At 45.5% G+C, this 21,007-nt stretch overlaps 1 protein-coding gene across 2 annotated transcripts in view; it reads left to right on the top strand.

The window, feature by feature from the left end:
• LOC127533935 (C->U-editing enzyme APOBEC-2-like) overlaps positions 1-20,506 on the top strand; it is a 33,448-nt gene extending 12,942 nt beyond the window's left edge. For both annotated transcript variants that reach the window (XM_051948095.1, XM_051948096.1), the window contains exons 3-5: positions 12,966-13,190; positions 13,795-14,103; positions 19,625-20,506. In XM_051948095.1, coding sequence (XP_051804055.1) covers positions 12,966-13,190; positions 13,795-14,098 — 529 coding nt within the window. In that variant the 3' untranslated portion in view covers positions 14,099-14,103; positions 19,625-20,506. The remainder of the gene's footprint in view (positions 1-12,965; positions 13,191-13,794; positions 14,104-19,624) is intronic.
• Positions 20,507-21,007: the final 501 nt, after the last annotated feature.

The raw sequence follows: 21,007 nt of genomic DNA on the forward strand, positions 1-21,007 counted from the left end.
GTTGGGATCCTAAGATCAGTGGTTGGATGTTTTCTGCTATCCTGTTATGTTCCAGATAAAAGATCAGCAAAAATGAAAGCTCCTCCTACTGACCAATCAGTTCTCTTCATCAGCATTAAAAGATCCAGCAGAGCTCAGAGTACAGATGGTAAGAGAACACATGAAAGATATAGTGCCACAGCAGAAAGTGTTCAAACACTAAAGTCTGTTAGCCTGTTGGTAATAAGTCTATTTATCGATACATATGTTTTTAATATTCTTTGTTTGCTCCACTTACCCACCAGCTTGCTGTGTAAAAGATGTTAACGTTCAGGTTTTATTTAGCTTTCCCTCCTACTTCTGCTGGAGCTGTTTTACTTTTTATTCTGTTTAAATGTTCATAGTTGTCTAAAACTATAGTTTGCTCTTTGTATGTCTCTCGGAACAGGAGGAGGGATGGATGGATGGATGGATGGATGGATGGATGGATGGATGGATGATGATGATTGATGGACAGATGGATGGATGGATGGATGGATGGATGGATGGATAGATGGATGAATGGATGGATGATGGATGGATGGATGGATGGGTGTTAACCTTATCCTACTGATGGATGGATGGATGGATGGATGGATGGGTGCATGGATGATGGATGGATGATGGATGGATGGATGGATGGATGGATGGATGGATGATTGATGGATGGATGGGTGTTAACCTTATCCTACTGATGGATGGATGGATGGATGGATTGATGATGGATAGATGGATGGATGGATGATGGATGGGTGCATGGATGGATGGATGGATGATGGATAGATGGATGGATGGATGGATGATGGATGGATGGATGGGTGCATGGATGGATGGATGGATGATGGATAGATGGATGGATGGATGGATGATGGATGGGTGTTAACCTTATCCTACTGATGATGGATGGATGGATGGATGGATGGATGGATGGATGGGTGCATGGATGATGGATGGATGGATGGATGGATGGATGGATGGATGGGTGCATGGATGATGGATGGATGGATGGATGGATGATGGATAGATGGATGGATGGATGGATGGATGGATGGATGGATGATGGATGGGTGTTAACCTTATCCTACTGATGATGGATGGATGGATGGATGGATGGATGGATGGATGGATGGATGTCCCTCTGGTGCCAGTAAACCTGTCCATGTCTATGACTGATCATCTGACACCCACTTCACCTCTTTCATATTCAGGTTCAGGTTGACTTATTTGTTTTATAACTGCCATTAAATGTATGTATTTTGAATGTTTATTTTAACAGTTGCATTCTCCCACAGTGTCCTGTTCTAACGGTTCTGTCTAAACTGCTCAGATGCCCCTTTGCACCAGTATCTATACCCAGTCATTTTACACCGATCTTCTGATCATGAAAAACGGATCAGCTGGGTTGGAAGTTTCAGGCATGGAGAAAGTTCAGAAACAGAACTTTCGTTGTAAGGGAGATATTCAGAATTTATGTGGTTTCAGCACTGGTTCTGTGTTATCACCAGATCTACACAGAGAGTATCGGCCAGAACACCTCTAGAAACCAGTTTCTCCAGAGTATAGGAAGAAAAAAGCACTTGAGACTTGGTTGATTGTTATTTACTTGCAGTTGTGGTTGTAGTTTTTCTACAAGGAAATGAAATAATAAACATATCTTAATAACTTAAATCTAAATACTCAATCTTCCTCCAGTAAGACAAGTATTACAAACAAAAGTGTATTCAAATCTTCTACAACCATGAGCTTATCTATAAACACCATCAATTACTCACATTGCCACTATTTGCAACTTATGAACATAGAACTTCCTGTCTGTTTCAAAATAAAACACTGTTTCTATCTATCTCTCCGTCTGTCCGTCTGTTCGTCCATCCATCCATCTATCCGTCATTTTTATAAATCAAAAACTGTTTTGGACCCAATACTGCCCCCTGGAGGATGCCACAAGAAATGTCACAGCACCATGATGAACACTGTCCTTCTTCTTCTTCTTTTCCTTTCGGCTTTTCCATTCAGGGGTCGCCACAGCGAATCAATTGCCTCCATCTAACCCTGTCTGCTGCATCCTCTTCTCTCACACCAACTACCTTCATGTCCTCTTTAACCACATCCATAAACCTCCTCTTTGGTCTTCCTCTAGGCCTCCTGCCTGGCAGTGGGAAACTCTGCATCCTTCTACCAATATATTCACTCTCTCTCCTCTGGACATGTCCGAACCATCTCAGTCTGGCCTCTCTGACTTTATCTCCAAAGCTTCTAACATGTGCTGTCCCTCTGATGCTCTCATTCCTGATCCTATCCATCCTGGTCACTCCCAAAGAGAACCTCAGCATCTTCAGTTCTGCTACCTCCAGCTCTGCCTCCTGTCTTTTCCTCAGGGACACTGTCTCCAGACCAAACAACATGGCTGGTCTCACCACAGTTTTGTAAACCTTTCCTTTCATTTTAGCTGAAACTCTTCTATCACACATCACACCTGACACTTTTCTCCAGCCGTTCCAGCCTGCCTGTACACGCTTCTTCACCTCTTTTCCACACTCTCCATTGCTCTGGACTTGTTGACCCTAAGTACTTAAAATCCTCCACCTTCTTGATCTCTTCTCCCTGTAACCTCACTCTTCCACTTGGGTCCCTCTCATTCACACACAGATACTCCGTCTTGCTGCGGCTAACCTTCATTCCTCTCCTTTCCAGGGCAAACCTCCACGCCTCTAGCTTCTCCTCCACCTGTTCCCTGCTCTCACTACAGATCACAATGTCATCTGCAAACATCATAGTCCGTGGAGACTCCTGTCTAACCTCGTCTGTCATCCTGTCCATCGCCATAGCAAACAAGAAGGGGCTCAGAGCTGATCCCTGATGTAGTCCCACCTCCACCTTGAACTCCTCTGTTACTCCTACAGCACACCTCACCACTGTCTTACAGTCCTCATACATGTCCTGCACCACTCTAACATACTTCTCTGCCACTCCAGACTTCCTCATACAAAACCACAGTTCCTCTCTGGGCACCCTGTCAGAAGCTTTCTCCAGATCTACAAAGACACAATGCAGCTCCTTCTGACCTTCTCTGTACTTCTCTATCAACATCCTCAAAGCAAATATTGCATCTGTTGTACTCTTTCTTGGCATGAAACCATACTGCTGCTCACAGATGTTCACCTCTGCCCTTAGTCTAGCTTCAACTACTCTTTCCCATAGCTTCATCGTGTGGCTCATCAGCTTTATTCCTCTGTAGTTGCCACAACTCTGCACATCTCCCTTGTTCTTAAAGATGGGCACCAGCACACTTCTCCTCCATTCCTCGGGCATCTTCTCACTATCTAAGATCCTGTTGAACAACCCAGTCAGAAACTCTACTGCTACCTCTCAGAGACACTTCCATACCTCCACAAGTATATCATCAGGACCAAGTGCCTATCCACTCTTCATCCTCTTCAATGCCCTCCTCACTTCATCCTTACTAATCTTTGCTACTTCCTGGTCCACAACAGTCACCTCTTCTACTCTTCGTTCTCTCTCATTTTCCTCGTTCATCAACTCTTCAAAGTACTCTTTCCATCTTCCCATCACACTATTGGCACCTGTCAACACACTTCCATCCTTATCCTTTATCACCCTAACCTGCTGCACGTCCTTCCCATCTCTGTCTCTCTGCCTTGCCAACCTGTACAGATCAGTCTCTCCCTCCTTACTGTCCAACCTAGCATACAAGTCATCGTAAGCCCCTTGCTTGGCCTTTGCCACCTCTACTTTCACCTTACGCTGCATCTCCCTGTACTCCTGTCTACTCTCTTCAGTCCTCTCAGCATCCCACTTCTTCTTAGCTAACCTCTTTCTCTGGATCCACTCCTGCACCTCCTCATTCCACCACCAAGTCTCCTTATCTCCTTTCCTTCCAGATGACACACCAAGTACTCTCCGACCTGTCTCCCTGATCACATTTGCTGTAGTTGTCCAGTCATCTGGAAGCACCTCCTGACCATCCAAAGCCTGTCTCAACTCTTTCCTGAAAGTCACAACACTCTTCCTTTTTCAGCTTCCACCATTTGGTCCTCTGCTCTGCCTTTGCCCTCTTCATCTTCTTCACCACCAGGGTCATCCTACACACCACCATCCTATGCTGTCTGGCTACACTCTCACCTACCACTACTTTGCAGTCACTGATCTCCTTCAGATTACACCGTCTACACAAGATGTAGTCTACCTGTGTGCTCCTCCCTCCACTCTTATAGGTCACCCTATGTCCTTGCCTCTTCTGGAAGAAAGTATTCACTACAGCCATTTCCATCCTTTTTGCAAAGTCAACCACCATCTGTCCTTCTACGTTCCTCTCCTGGATACCAAACCTGCCCATGACCTCCTCATCATCTCTGTTTCCTGCACCAACATGTCCATTGAAGTCTGCACCAATGACAACTCTCTCACTTCTAGGGATGCTCTGCATCACTTCATCAAGGTCCAACCAGAATTTCTGCTTCTCCTCCAGCTTACATCCTACCTGTGGAGCATACCCACTAACAACATTGAACATCACACCTTCGATTTCTAGCTTCAGGCTCATCACTCCATCTGACACTCTTTTTACCTCCAGGACATTCCTAACAAACTCCTCTTTCAAGATAACTCCTACTCCATTTCTCTTCCTATCTACACCACGGTAGAACAACTTGAACCCTGTTCCTAAACTTCTAGCTTTACTACCTTTCCACCTGGTCTCCTGGACACACAGTATGTCCACCTTCCTCCTCTGCATCATGTCAACCAGCTCTGTCTTTTCCTGTCATGATTCCAACATTCAAAGTCCCTACTCTCAGTCCTAGACTCTTGGTGTTCCTCTTCTCTCTCTTCCTATGAACACACCTTCCTCCCCTCCTTCTTCGACCAACAGTCGTCCATTGTCCACCGGCACCCTGTAGGTCGACAGCACCGATGGCGGTCGTTGTTAAGCCGGGCCTCGGCCGATCTGGTATGGAAGTCATACATTTGATTCGCATGTTTGATTTGGCCAAAGCTTTACATCGGATGCCCTTCCTGATACAACCCTCTGTATTTATCCGGGCTTGGGACCGGCACAATAAGACACTGGCCTGTGTCCCCTTGCGGCTACATTATGATGAACGCTGTCCAACTCCACTGATAGTTTTCTGTCCATTCAGGAACTTTTCACCCCCTGATCTCAGACCGTTCTACTTTCGTGATTAATATGTTCTGGTTTATGGTTCTAGGGCTGTTTTTAAATCAATAAATACTCCTACTGTAGACTGTTTGTGATTTACTCAGTTGATTCTGTTAAAGCCAGTGATGTTTGACCTGAATCAGAGAGTAGTTTATCTTTATTTGTGAGGCTGTCTAATCTGTTCATGAATAGTTTTTATAGGATTTTGGAGAAGTGTGGAATCAAAGAAACAGGCGTGTAATATGAAGTATTGTCTATCCCCAGTTTTATACAACTTTTGCTGTTTTCACTTCATTTGGAAATTAACGGGTTTGAATGATAAATTACAGAAGTATGTTAGACAGTTACTCTATTTTTATATTTATCTTCTGCTTCTTTAATTCTTTGTTTGATGAATTCTCTAGACTGTATTTTTGTTTGTCCTCCATGGTCCATCTGTGTGTTTTTGCTTTCTGCTGTATAGTTTTATTGGACAGTTTCTTATCATATAACAATGTGAATATTCTTAGGAAGGTATTATGTGTTTTCTACATCTTTTCCTTCATATAGAGTTTCCCAGTTTGGTGCTGTTAGGTCTTCCTTCAATGCATTCATAGTTTCCTCTGTGTTTTCCATCAGAGTGTTTTCTTCTGTAATAACTGGTATTGATCGCTGATGTCACTGATCAATAGTCGCTCGCTGGATTGTTTTCAGTGTCGTTGGTGAATATGTAGTGATGCTGTGGGATGTGGTTCTGCTGGGTCTGGTGATTTATGAATATAAGCTCATACTGTACATTGTACTGACAAATTCTTCAGTTATTTGATGCTTATTTGCATCCAGCAGATCAATGTTAGAACTACCACAGATGAAGAAAAGCTTTTGATTGGTTTTAGAAAACATTTCTTCCACCAAGTCCTTAAATGCTTCCATACTTGATCCTGGTGCTCTGTATACACAGCTTATTGTTACGCTGTGTCGGTGGAAGCGGTGCAAGAACAAGAACCGGAATGGATCTAGTTGAAGGATTTTATTTGTAGAGGATGGAGTGTTGCATGTGGGTCAGGGCTTGGGTCGTGGCATTGTGAGTTCTTGGCGGAGATTCGGACTTGGTCTGGGCTGTGGAGACCTCTTGGCTGTGGCTCTGGCTTGATCTTGGCTGTGGGATATCCTTGCGGTGGTCCAGGCTGTGGTCCGGAGCCGTGATGACCCGTGGGTTGCTCGTAGTCGTTGTTCAGGCTGTGGTCCACGCTGTGGCTGGTTCCGGGTCTCCAGGTTCTGAGCAGCTGAAGCTGATGAAAGGAAGACAACAGGATTATTCTCTTGGAATTTCCTCAGAGAAGTTCAATAACTAAGACAAGTTTCAAAACTTAGTTTGGCTGGCAGAGTAACTAACTGGGTTAGTAGTACAACAATCCGGCGTCAAATGGGCGTCTGAACCGGTCTTTTATTGTCAAGGATGGATTGATGAGGGATAAGGATCAGCTGCTCTGACCAGTGCTGGCTTAACGACGAGAGTAGCTCCAGCTGCTGCTGGAGCTACTCTGACCTAGTTTCCAGAGAGAAAGAGCCGGAAAGGAAAGATGGACCAGAGCAAAACACACATAAAACACATGGCATTATCACCAGATAAAATCAGACCTGAGGCTTGGCATGGACAACATAAAAACAATAAAACGGTCCGTGGCTGACATGACAGGACCGAGTCCTGACAGTACCCCCCACTCAACGGACGCCACCCGGCGCCCTAGACGGCCCGTCAGGACGGGCACGATGGAAATCCCGAATGAGGGAGGGGTCCAAAATACGGGCCGCGGGGACCCACTGTCGGTCCGCAGGACCATAACCCTCCCAGTCCACCAGGTACTGGAGACCCCGACCCCGGCGGCGGACACCCAACAAGCGCGAAACCGAGTAAACCGGGCCGCCGTCCAGCATGCGAGGGGGGGGGGGGAACGGGAACGGGAGGGGCCAGCAGGGCTTCCCGAACCGGCTTGAGCTGGGACACATGGAAGGTGGGGTGAACCTTCATGGACGAGGGCAGATCCAACCGAACAGAGACAGGATTAATGATCCTGGATACCGTGAAGGGACCGACGAATCGAGGCGAGAGTTTCCCGGGAGAGGCCCGAAGAGGAAGATGCTGAGCTCGCAGCCAGACGCGCTGACCGGGGAAGTAGGTCGGCGCCTCGGACCGACGACGGTTGACTTGGTCCTGAGACCGACGCGATGCCCGGAGGAGAGCGGCGCGTGCATGACGCCAGGTGCGTGCGCACCGGCGGAGATGAGCTTCGACAGAAGGAACTTCAATATCCTTTTCCAGGTCCGGAAACAAGGGAGGTTGGTAACCGTGAACACACTGGAAGGGTGACATCCCGGTAGCGGCGCTGGGCAGGGTGTTATGAGCATACTCCACCCAGGGGAGCTGTTCCGTCCAGGAGTCGGGTTCCCTAGACGACATACATCTAAGGGCGGCCTCCATGGACTGGTTCAGCCGCTCCGTCTGGCCGTTACTCTGAGGATGGAAGCCAGACGACAAGCTAACCGTGGCCCCGAGAGCCAAGCAAAAGGCCTTCCAGACAGCCGAAGTAAACTGAGGACCCCGGTCAGAAACGATGTCCCGGGGAATCCCATGGGCCCGGAAAACGTGATGAACCAAAAGTTCAGCAGTGTCCTTGGCTGATGGGAGTTTCTTCAGGGGAACTAAATGGGCAAACTTAGAGAAACGATCGATGACTGATAATATGACCGTATGACCGCGTGAAGGTGGCAAACCAGTGACAAAGTCCAAGGCTATGTGGGACCATGGTCGTCGTGGGATAGCCAAAGGATGAAGAAGACCGGGGTCCGGCTGAGTAGAGGTCTTGTTCTGGGCACAGACGGAGCAGGCAGAGACAAATTGCCGGCTGTCACCAGCCATGGTAGGCCACCAGAACCGCCGCCTCAGGACCGACAGTGTCCTAAGCTCCCCTGGGTGGCAGGCCAAACGACTGGAGTGAGCCCATTGCAAGACCTCAGAGCGGGCGGCTTCGGGAACGAACATAGTTCCTGGTGGACCGGCTTCTGGAAACACTTGGTTCCGTCGAGCCCGTTCGACCACGGATTCAACGTTCCAGGTGATGCAAGCCAGGTGGCAAGGGGACAGGATGGGTTCAGGAGTTTTTGAAGATTGCCCTCTGGAATTAATACGTGACAGGGCGTCTGGTTTCCCATTGCGGGTTCCCGGACGATAGGCCAAGGTAAACTGAAAACGGTCAAAGAACAATGACCACCTGGCTTGTCTTGGGTTTAGTCTCTTGGCGGTTTGTAGATACTGGAGGTTCTTGTGGTCTGTCCAGACCAAGAATGGCAGTTCGGCCCCCTCCAGCCAATGCCGCCATTCTTCCAACGCCAATTTAACCGCCAGCAGTTCACGGTTACCAACGTCGTAATTCTTTTCCGCTGGGGACAGCTTGCGCGAAAAGAAGGCACAAGGATGGATCCTGCCATCTCCACCGGCCCGTTGAGACAGCACCGCCCCTACTCCGGTGTCCGAGGCGTCGACCTCTACAATAAACTGTCGGGATGGGTCTGGCTGAACTAGGACAGGAGAAGAGACAAACAGGGATTTTAGTTTCAGGAAGGCGTCATTGGCTTCAGAAGACCAAACGAACGGACGGGCAGCGGACGTGAGTGCAGTGAGAGGAGACGCGATCTGACTGTAATTACAGATGAAGCGACGGTAGAAATTGGCGAAGCCCAGGAACCGCTGAAGCTGCTTGCGGTCCCCGGGCTCCGGCCAATCCACCACCGCCGCAACTTTGGCTGGATCCATCCCGACCTCCCCCGCGGAGATGATGTAACCTAAGAAGGACACCGCCGACACATGAAACACACACTTCTCAGCTTTTACAAAGAGGCGGTTCTCGAGCAATCGCTCGGGAACCTTTCTCACGTGTCGACGGTGCTCCTCCAGGTCGCGGGAGAAAACCAGGATGTCATCAAGGTACACGAAGACGAACCGGTTCAGGAAGTCCCGCAGTACGTCGTTGATAAGGTGTTGGAAGACGGCCGGGGCATTCATCAATCCGAATGGCATGACTCGATACTCATAATGTCCAAAAGGAGTGTTGAAGGCCGTCTTCCACTCGTCCCCCTCCCGTATCCGCACCAGGTGGTAAGCATTTCTAAGATCCAACTTAGTAAACACTGAGGCACCATGCAGAGGAGTGAATGCTGAGTCTAAGAGAGGGAGAGAATATTTGTTACGGACCGTGATATCATTTAGTTTCTTGTAATCTACACAAGGTCTGAGACCTCCGTCCTTCTTCCCCACGAAGAAGGTACCAGCTCCGACTGGAGAAGTGGACGGACGAATCAGACCAGCAGCCAAAGAGTCTTTAATGTAAGTCTCCATAGCGGATTTTTCAGGTCTCGAAAGGTTGTACAGTCTTCCGCTAGGTAAGGGAGCCCCTGGCAAGAGGTCTATGGCGCAATCGTAAGGTCTGTGAGGAGGCAGAGACATGGCGCGGTCCTTGTCGAAAATGGATGCTAAATTATGATATTCGGCGGGTACGGAGGTCAGATCAGGAGGTGAAATGGATTCTTTGAGACGAGAGCGACCTGGAGCTTGGGCTGACACCAGACATGAAGCATGGCAGTCTGTGTGCCACGTTAGAATTTTCCCTAATCTCCAGTCAATCTGTGGGTTATGCAAGCTAAGCCATGGATAACCCAGGACCACCGGAGAATTCAGACTTGGCATAATGCGGAAACTGAGGGATTCAACATGATTACCCGAGATTCTAAGCGAGACTGGACCCGTTTGCGAGCTAACCCGAGCTAGACGGCGACCGTTAAGCGACAGGACGCTTAGCGGTGGATTAATAGGCTCTGTTGGCAAATCCAACTGGCTAACTAGGGCTGCGTCAATAAAATTACCCTCAGCGCCAGAATCCACCAGTGCTTCGACTATGGACTGGTGTCTTCCCCACCGAAGTGAGGCTGACACCCGGAGGTTGGTCGGTGGAGAGGAAACTGAAACTTGGCTCACCCGGATCTCCCCAGACCGTGGTGAGCCGAGCCGTTTCCCGGCTTGGTCGGGCAAAATGCCACCAGGTGTCCCCGTACACCACAATAGAAGCAGGCTCCTCGTTTCAATCGCTCTGCTCGTTCCTCTGGGGTGAGGCTAGCCCGACCCAGCTGCATGGGCTCCTCCCCAGGCGTCGGGGACAACTGGGCTGAGGGATACGTACGTGAAGACGAGGTCTGGGACCCAGCGGAACTTGAGCCGCTTGGCCGAGGACCGGGACGGGGCTGGACTGGGAGGGGAAAGCGAGGAACCTGAGAGCTGGTGAGTTTCTTCTCTCTCTCTTCTTTCGCGCAGTCTGTTGTCCTGAATGATCGCCTGATCTATGAGAGTATTCAGGTCTGCCGCTTCGTCTCGACGGGCCATTTCGTCTTTTAATTCCTTGCTTAACCCTCGAAGGAACTGGAATCGAAGGGCTGAATCATTCCAATCCACTTGAGCCGCTAGCGTCCTGAATTCCACGGCATACTCTGCTACACTCAGTCCTCCTTGGTACAGGTTCCCCAGTCTCTTCATGGCATCGGGTCCGCGAACGGGATGATCAAAGGCTCGCTTCATCTCATCGGTGAAAGCCGTGTATGAGGCGCAGGCAGGCCGTTTGTTCTGCCACACCGCCGATCCCCACCGAAGCGCCGCTCCGGTCAGCAAACTCAGAGTATAGGAGATCCTTTGCTCATCTGTGCGGAAAGTCTGTGGCTGTGAGCTGAAAACTAAAGATACCTGCATTAAAAAGTCTCCACACGCGCCCTGATCCCCAGCGTAGCGTTCTGGCTTAGGTATCTTGGGTTCTCGGTATATTCCCGGCGGTGAAGGATTCATTTCCGGGATCGGCGGTGGTGGATTCGGTGGGAGGACAAGAGGGGGCTGTGAGCTGGAGAGCTGGGTCAACACAGTGGTAATCTGTTGTAACTGGGTGTTGATGTTTCCAATTTGGTCTGATAACAGGCGGCTGGAAGCCCCGAGTTCTTGAAGAGCCTGGCTATGGCGATCCAGTACTACGGGTGCGGCGGCTACCTGGGACATCTGGTCCGATAAATTCTGGAGCTGGGATGTAACGTGATTGCCGGCTTCCACCAGATCTTTCAGAGTCTTGCTGTGCTGGCCCAGTAATTGTCCATGTATGGAAACTGCATGCATGATCTGGGGGGAGGCCGGTTGGTCCGGTCCCGGTTCCATGTTCTCCACTTCCATTTTTGGCCGGATTGTTCTGTTACGCTGTGTCGGTGGAAGCGGTGCAAGAACAAGAACCGGAATGGATCTAGTTGAAGGATTTTATTTGTAGAGGATGGAGTGTTGCATGTGGGTCAGGGCTTGGGTCGTGGCGTTGTGAGTTCTTGGCGGAGATTCGGACTTGGTCTGGGCTGTGGAGACCTCTTGGCTGTGGCTCTGGCTTGATCTTGGCTGTGGGATATCCTTGCGGTGGTCCAGGCTGTGGTCCGGAGCCGTGATGACCCGTGGGTTGCTCGTAGTCGTTGTTCAGGCTGTGGTCCACGCTGTGGCTGGTTCCGGGTCTCCAGGTTCTGAGCAGCTGAAGCTGATGAAAGGAAGACAACAGGATTATTCTCTTGGAATTTCCTCAGAGAAGTTCAATAACTAAGACAAGTTTCAAAACTTAGTTTGGCTGGCAGAGTAACTAACTGGGTTAGTAGTACAACAATCCGGCGTCAAATGGGCGTCTGAACCGGTCTTTTATTGTCAAGGATGGATTGATGAGGGATAAGGATCAGCTGCTCTGACCAGTGCTGGCTTAACGACGAGAGTAGCTCCAGCTGCTGCTGGAGCTACTCTGACCTAGTTTCCAGAGAGAAAGAGCCGGAAAGGAAAGATGGACCAGAGCAAAACACACATAAAACACATGGCATTATCACCAGATAAAATCAGACCTGAGGCTTGGCATGGACAACATAAAAACAATAAAACGGTCCGTGGCTGACATGACAGGACCGAGTCCTGACACTTATTATCACATTTTTCTTTATTTCTTTACAGATTTTAATTGTTATTCATTCTAATAAGCTGTCAGTAACAGCTGCCATATTGTCTACTACTTTATAATCCAAGTCATTGTCCACATATAGGGACACTCCTCCTCCACTTATGTTCTTCCTGTTTATAATTTAAATCCATATCATCCATTTCTCAGTCATTTATCAGCATTACTCCATGTTTCTGATATTGCAGTTATTTTAGTCGTTTTGTGACGATCTGAAGAACTGTCTTACTCTTGAAGCCGTGAGTCTTTGGGTACTTTTAATCCAGACTCTGTGTGAACTGAACCAATGACTGGCACCAAAAACAACTGACATCATGACACAGAAATGACAGTCACACTGAAAACAACATTTAGGTGCTAAAATTACCACTGATTTGAAGTTACTGATAAACCATTTGGCCCTCGACTGCAGTTCTGAGACATCTGTCTCTTCAGGTTAGATGCCCCTGCTGCCAGATTTGTATTTGTTAGTTTATTTTTTCTGCTCAGACAGCAGAAATTATGCTTTTTTTAAGCATTATATTGTAATGTAATCGCTCCCCTGAACCATGTTCAGGTCTGGCGGTCCATCTGCTGTCAGCTGTTGTTGTCTTCCTTTTTGTGGAAGAGATTATTCCTAAAAAACAAAACAAAACTGGAGACATGGATCTGTTTTGTAGATAGAATTAATACAGCCTCAGGTCAGGATGTGACCATTAAAACTGTTTGTCATTCATTGTTTCACACAGAGATCGGATAGATCCTTTTGTGTTTAAGTTCCAGTTCAAGAATGTTGAATACTCCTCGGGCCGCAACAAAACCATCCTGTGTTACTTAGTGGACAGAGGGAACATGATGGATGGGCTTCTGAGAGGCTTCCTGGAGGATGAACATGCTGGGACTCATGCTGAGGAGGCCTTCTTCACACAGTGTCTGCCACACTGTGACCCTGCAACCAAGTGTACCATCACCTGGTACATACTTTATACACAACTTATTTCAGTCTAGACCATTTCTGCTTTTTCTTATGACTGAATATTTTGTCACCTGCGTTTCTATGCACATTTACACGAGGGTCAACAGTTTGGGTCACTTAGAAATGTCCTTATTTTTGAAAAATACAGCAGCTTTTTCAGTGAAGATAGCATTAAATGAATGATAAATCCAGGGTAGACATAGTTAATGTGGTAAATGACTATTGTAGCTGTAAACGTCTGATGTTTAATGGAATATCTCCATAGGGGTACAGAGGAACATTTCCAGCAACCATCACTCCTGTGTTCTAATGCTACATTGTGTTAGCTAATGGTGCTGAAAGGCTCATTGATGATTAGAAAACCCTTGTGCAATTTTGCACATTTCAGGATCACAAGCAGTTAGATTTATTAAGATATCAGATTTATTATGTTTCTGTTGTCATAGATACAGACATACAGCTTTAACAAACTACGAAACAATCAGAATACATGCAGGTAACATGATGAGTTGTAGTTTTATGTTGACATGAACTTCATAATCAGCAACAATTTCTTAATTTTGTAAAATGCACTGAAACCGATATTTTTCTCTTCTCCTCAGGTATGTGTCCTCCAGTCCCTGCTCTGCCTGCACTGCTAAAATAGCTGAAGTGTTGAAGTCCAGGAAGAACCTAAAGCTGAGTATCTTTGCTGCTCGACTGTTTGAGTGGGAGGAAGAGGAGATCCAGGCTGGGCTGAAGGCGCTGCATGCTGCCGGCTGTAAGCTGAGGATGATGAAGCCTCTCGACTTCTCCTACACCTGGGACACATTCGTGGAGAGCGATGACCAGCCTCTGAACCTGTGGGAGGACTGCAAAGAAAACTATGAGTTTTACCATGAAAAGCTGGCTGATATTCTGGAGTGACGACAGTAAGTGTAAATGGAAGCGTCTGTTTTATTAATGAGAGGCAGAGGTCATCCAGGACTGAAATACAGAGCTGTGATGGTAACTATCCTCTTCAAAATGTGCTGTTTTCACCCATGTTTTATGCATACATTTATTTTATGCTTCTCATTCAAAGCATAGATGTAAAAAATAAAAAGGGTCTTATGTTAAAAAGCCGTGCAAATGTGTCAGACGGAGGTTGTTAATAAACAGAAACAAGGAGAGAATCAGCAGGTGGTTACCAGCTACAGATACACAGCGAGGCCCCGAAACAAATAGAAATAAAACATAGTAGCCTGAGTTCATTAAGTAGAACCCAAACCCAGAAAAATCAGCACATTTATACCAGTCAGTAGCAGATCTAGAGCAGAAAACAAAGACTTTGAAAAGAAAGTTCCACTGTTTTCTGTCTCTGGCTGAGTTGAGCGAAATGACAGTTTATTTGTATTATTTGTCTGGTTGTGTGTTAGGTGGAGGGTGTATTTAGATCAGTATTTACATCTAGTGATGAGAAACAGCCAAACTATTTGTCTCACCTAAATTTTCCAGTTTATAGGGACAGATAGGGACTGATAGGGGCAGTGGGGGGGCAGATAGGGACAGACAGAGACAGAGACAGATTGGGACAGACAGGGACAGATGGGACTGATTGGGACAATGGGGCACAGACAGGGACAATGGGGGACAGATAGGGACAGTGGGGGGGCAGATCGGGACAGACAGGGACAGATAGGAACAGTGGAGGACAGCCAGTATGAAGCCTTCAGTTTGGCATTTGGTCATCACCATCTTTGTTTGTTGAAACTGGACTAAAGGTAGCCTTGGCCTGAAGTATAGTTTGAGTTACTGTCTGTTTTCTTCTAGATGGAACCAGGATTTACAAAACAAACAGTGCTGTATGTTTTCTATACAATCAGATCTCTGGTCCATTGGCTTCATTTTTCAGATCCCAGATTACACAGATCTTGTAAATGGTAAATACAAGTCTGTTTAATTTTACTCTCAGTCTTACCTGTTTTAGTCCTGACCTCATTTCTGTATGGAGGAAACACATCCTGTACTTTAACTCGGGTTTAGCTTCTGACCAGGTCAATGACATCAACAGTTAGCTAAATATCTGCGGCAATTTTTGGAAGTGTTTTGAATGAAGTGTGTAGAATTTAAAAAAAATCTTGAATTTAGCTTACATTTGTTGACTTTCCACATGATGAGTTCAAAGACTGTCTGAAAGTTGAAAATCCATCTGTTCTCTCTGTTCATAGTGTAGTATGATAGTGTGATAAAGTTGTAGGTTTAGTGCTGCTTTTTAAAGACCACATGCCTTTAACACCTACTGGTGGGTTTGGGTATTCAGAGGGGTAAAAGTTCCTGAGAAGGAAGAAAGATCTTAACACTGAAAGTAACTGTTAGTGAGGAACAAGGAGGGACATCCATCAGTCTGTTTTCTATACCTTCTGATCAGTTGCGGGGGCTGAAGCTTTTTCTTGCTGACAGATGTTATTGTGACGACGCTTACTGTTTTAGTGCGTAGGCTTTGTTTCCATGCATTTACAGTCTTACTTGTTCGATCAGCCAATCATCACAGTATATTTTTACTTCGACAGTTCTGTTCCCGTTGCCAGATAGTCTTTGTTTCTTGTGAATGAGCTGTATGTGTTCCTAACTTGTGTTTTTCTGACTAATTTTCTGTGTTTTTGAAGCATCGTGTACCCGTGGATTTCTGTCCTTTCTGCTTTCTGCTGCCTGTCTGCACTGGTTGCCTGTGTTTGAATCCTGCCATGTTTCTGAAACTTTAGATTTTGGACTTTTCTTTGAATCTGTTCTTGGTCTCAGGACATCACATGAATCTACAGATATGAGGATATTTCAGAAAGTTCTCAGCCTCACCAGAAAGACAACAAACATTTTGGAGGTCAGTGAGTCCAGAAACTGCAGAACAGAGATATGTAGCTCCAGAGACACCCAAAGAGAGAACACAAACTACAGAGAGAGAAAACACACAGTTAGTGATCTGTAGTGGTGGTTTAGCAGAGTATGGAGAGAGAGGAGAGGAGCCCAGTGCATCATGGGAATCCCCCAGCAGTCTAAACCTACAGCAGCATAACTAAGGGACAGCTCAGGTGATCCCAAGCAGCCCCAACTATAAGCTGTATCAAAGAGAAAAGTTTTAATCCTAATCTTAAAGTAGACAGGCTGTCTGCCTCCTGAAGCTGATTCCACAACAGAGGAGCTGATAACTGAAGGCTCTGCCTCCCATTCTGCTTCTGGAAACTCTGGAACTGCAAGAAATCCTGCAGCCTGAGTGTGAAGGACTCTGTTAGGATGATATGACACAATAAGATCTTTAAGATATGATGGAGCTACTTATTAAGAGTTTTAGATGTGAGAAGCAGGATTTTAAATAGGATTTTACAGGGAGCCAATGAAGAGAAGCAAAAATGGGAGAATATGATCTCTGTTATTGATTCCTGTCATAACTGTGGCTGCAGCGTTTAGGATCAGCTGGAGGTTTGTAAGAGAACTATGGGGACTCCTGATAACTGGAATTACAGTAGTCCAGTCTAAAGATTACAAATGCATGGACTGGTTTCTCAGCATCACTGAGACAAAACGCTCCTGATTTTTACAATATTACGCAGATTAAAGAAAACTGTCCTACAAACTCATTTTCTATGTGTTAAAGGACATCACCTGGTCAAAACAAGTCCAAGCTTGTTGTCAGAGGATATATACCTTCTTTTGTTAAACTCTGTGTTACTGTAATCAAAATGTCTGCATAAACAGCCAGACTTCTTACAGGGGAGTGGTGCTGCATTCCAAATCACATCCTTTTATTTTTATTTTCTTACTTCTGAATGCAGCATTCTTCCAGTAGATGAATGCTGCTTCAACAGGGTATTGTGACTCAGGCCATGATGTCTGACACATAAAGCCACTGTAAGTGTAGTGTGAAAGAAGCTGTTATTTGAGTGCTTTTGGTTGGTCAAGATAATGTGGCATACGTGACACATTTCCCACAGTGTAGAGGATTGTGGGCCAGAAAACACGGCTTGTAGACTGTAAAAAGCACCCAGATGTGGCAGGATGTCCTTCTATTCCTGGATTACTACATCTGACACACTGCACTGAAATGTATGAAACAGTTCACTGCGTACCGTCTACAGCCTGCTAGTACGGGTGTTTAAGTATACTCTTAGCAAACTTAAGAATTCTCTGGGCTACCTCTAACTTCTTATAGTACTAACTATATTACTGTAGAACTACAACTACTTTCAGAGATAAAATGTTTGTATTACTCCAACCAAAAGCTAAAATGTCTTTATTTTTAAGAGTGTATCTCTAAATCAGCCAGTTAGGAATTTAAAAAATGATAATTCCTCATCATCAGTAATGTTATAAATGTCTTTATTGCTAGATGTGATGTAACCTGTAGTAGATATTATAAATGCACTACAACAAGCTGTTATAATCTTTACGTATCATATCGGACCAGACAGTCAGGTGGGTCATTCCATGTGGTTTCACCAGATGGTGGTTGCTGCACCATTTTCAAATTATTCCTAAATGTGTATGCCATTAGACAGTCACAAAAGTACTTTCTATGCTAAATTGTAGACCTGTAGCTCAAATAGTTTCTGAGTTGTGGGGTCTGAAATTTTCAGAATTTGGGCTATAAAAAGCCTCGCCAGCGTTTTTTTTTTCCATCTTTAAGTGTTTATTTGTCAGCCTCTAGACATACCAGAGAGCTGTGAGTTGGTAAACAAGGCCTCTGCATGTAGCTAGTGCCCCACAAACATCCCCAGGTGTTTCCCTACACTCTGCAGGCCATGGGGGCTTGATAAAAATGCCTTTCACTACTTTAAATTGGGATACTAGTATTAGTAGTCATTCCAATGGTAGTATTATGTATGTTTTGTTCTTTTTGAAATGTTAGTTGTTAAAGGTGACTACCCTCAAAACGTGTAATGGTATAACTTAGGTATACCTAAGTTCTACCATTACTCTTTTTGAAGGTAGTCACCTTTAACAAAGAACCAAACATACATAATACTACCATTGGAATGACTACTAATACTTGTATCCCAATTTAAAGTAGTGAAAAGCAAAAACCCATTGTGACATCACCCATGCCATTTTGAGTAAGAATATCTCAGTAACTACAAATATAACACTGCTGCTTTTTTGTACAGTGATAGAAGACAGATGGAACTGTCTTGTAGAAAAATTTGGGGTCTCTGGTACCTGTCCCACAATGAGATTTTTGCCCCCAAAAACAGCCAATTAAAAATCTCGTCCAACTTTGGGAGCTCATATTTTCCAAACTGAGGTACCTAGAAAGCTCCAGTTTGCTAAGTTATCACACAAGTTTGTGTAGAATGGAACCCAGGGGTGTTAGAACACTTCTGTGCAGTGTTTCTAGTACTTTCAAGGTCCCAAACTCCACTCGTGAGTAGGTGTCTCTTAATTTTTAGCATTTTTATCAAGCCCCCACAGCCTGCAGAGTGTAGGGAAACACCTGGGGATGTTTGTGGGGCACTAGCTACATGCAGAGGCCTTGTTTACCAACTCACAGCTCTCTGGTATGTCTACAGGCTGACAAATAAACACTTAAAGATGCAAAAAATGCTGGTGAGGCTTTTTATAGAACAAATTCTGAAAATTTCAGACCCTCACAAATCAGAAACTATTTGAGCTACAGGCCTACAATTTAGCATAGAAAGTACTTTTGTGACTCTCTAATGGCACATTTAGGAATAATTTGAAGATGGTGCAGCAACACCCCCAAGGAATATCTGCTCATTTAACCTGGAATGACCCAGGTGCTTTGTTGAATGAAATGAGCATCCTGTAAGGCCAGGAACAGAGTCTGAAACTGTCAAGTCTGTGCAAAGTAACCAGAAAATAAAAGAAAATAAATATGAGAAATACGATTAAAAGAGGGCTGTGTAGTGGTTAGCACTGTCACCTTGTTGCTAGATCCTTGGTTCCTTCCTGGATCTTCCTGCATGGAGTCTCCATGTTCTCCTGCACATGTGTGGCTTTTCTCCAGGTTCTCCAGCTTCCTCCCACAGTCCACAAACATGCTGAGGTTAACTGGTGATTCTAAATTGTCTGTAGGTGTGAATGTGAGTGTGATTGTGTGTCTCTATGTGTAGCCCTGTGACAGACTGTTACCTGTCCAGGTGTCCCATCTTCACCCTCAGTCAGCTGGATAGACTCCACCCCCATGACCCTGATGAGGACTAAATGATGTACAGATAATGGATGGATGGATGGTTAAGAGAACATTTTTAACAGAAGTAAAACCAGCTTGGACCATTTCACCTCAGGCACTTTTACCTGAAAGAGAAAAGTACCACCTGCATACATCACATGAAATTAAAGCAAATAAAACGTTTCTATCGTTCTTAAGTCCCATTTTCTCTTCTCATCAATAATGACCATCAATCAGTTCCTGAGGACAACCCATAATGTCTGTTTTTCTCTTCCTTTGTGTTGACACAGGACTCCAGCTGGAATGTTTGCAGTCATCACAGATCATTCATGTTGTTTCTGCTGGTGCTGGTGCAGATGAGCCTGTGATAGAGTAGCTGTGTATGAGTTGGTCTGCTGCTTTTTCTTTATCTTTATAAACTCTGTGATCATCATTCTGCGCTCTGCTGGCACTGATCCCATATCTGGTCTCCTCTGGGACTATCTGTGTTCCACACACGAGGAATATTCAGTACTTGTTTGGTTCCTTTTGTTTATTTATGATGCATTTCTTCATTTTGGGCAGCCACATGTTTTACTCATGTATGTCCAACTTTAAATGGCCACCAGTGAAACCTTATTGTCCCCTCCTGTGGCTGTCCCAGGGCTGATAGGGTTTATTCACTGAAACTCTGATGTCCAAGCTTTGGTGCTGATAAACCAGCATTAGATGACTGTAGTCTGTGTTCAGCAGCAGCCAGCAGGACGTGGTGTCCCTAAACATCACAGAGCCTTACTGCAGGAGCTGAAGTTAGTTTGATGCTTCTAGCTGCTCTTTGCTGGAGTCTTACCTCTGCAGACTAATTCTGAAGAGAGCACACACCACAGCAGTAAGTAGATGAAGCACTGATAGTCACAGCTGAGCCTGGTCTGAAGACAGAACGGATGAGGATCTACCAGGACAGCTGTCACACATGCAGTCACAGTTCATACGCTCCAGGTGTCATCATCAGTCCATCACGGCTGGTCCTATTCTACTGCTGAAGTCTGATCTGTGGAGTTAAAATATGTTCATTACATCAGGTTTTTGTGTTAAGGAGATTTTGGGCTTTGTTCAAGTCCAGATGATGTTTCTGTGTTCTCCTGTTCTTCTGTCTGCACTGATTTTTTAGGAATAAACTCATTTCAATTGTTGTGTCCCTCTCCTTTGTTCACCTTCCACAGCAGAGCAGCACATCGTTCATTAGTCTTCAAGCAGGTAACAACATGAAATTCAAACCTGACTGTCAGTTCTGTCTAAATTACAGTCTTGACTTCCTCCATGTTCATCTGTAGGGCAGAGTTTGGATTAAATCTCAACTAGAGTCTCAGATTCTTCGTTTGGATTACCAGAAGGCATTGTTTGGTTAAATATCTTATTTGCAAAAGGTTATAACTGTCATAAAATGCTCCAGCAAGTTTTAAAGACACTTGTCATTAGTAGTAATTTTGGAACTGCACTAGTTATTAAAATTAACATTTTGCGTGGAATTCAGAGAAAACCCTTGTATTATTGGTTACACTCAGCTGTTTAAAATCCACTTGTATGTTAAATTTATTCCAAACAACTTAAAAGTTGTAGATAGTGCTTAAAACCCAAATTGGCACTGAATAATTTTGGCTGCAGCTGTAGTTCCTATCCACTATCTGAAATAC

Source organism: Acanthochromis polyacanthus, chromosome 5, assembly GCF_021347895.1.
Source record: "Acanthochromis polyacanthus isolate Apoly-LR-REF ecotype Palm Island chromosome 5, KAUST_Apoly_ChrSc, whole genome shotgun sequence".
NCBI lineage: Eukaryota > Metazoa > Chordata > Actinopteri > Pomacentridae > Acanthochromis > Acanthochromis polyacanthus.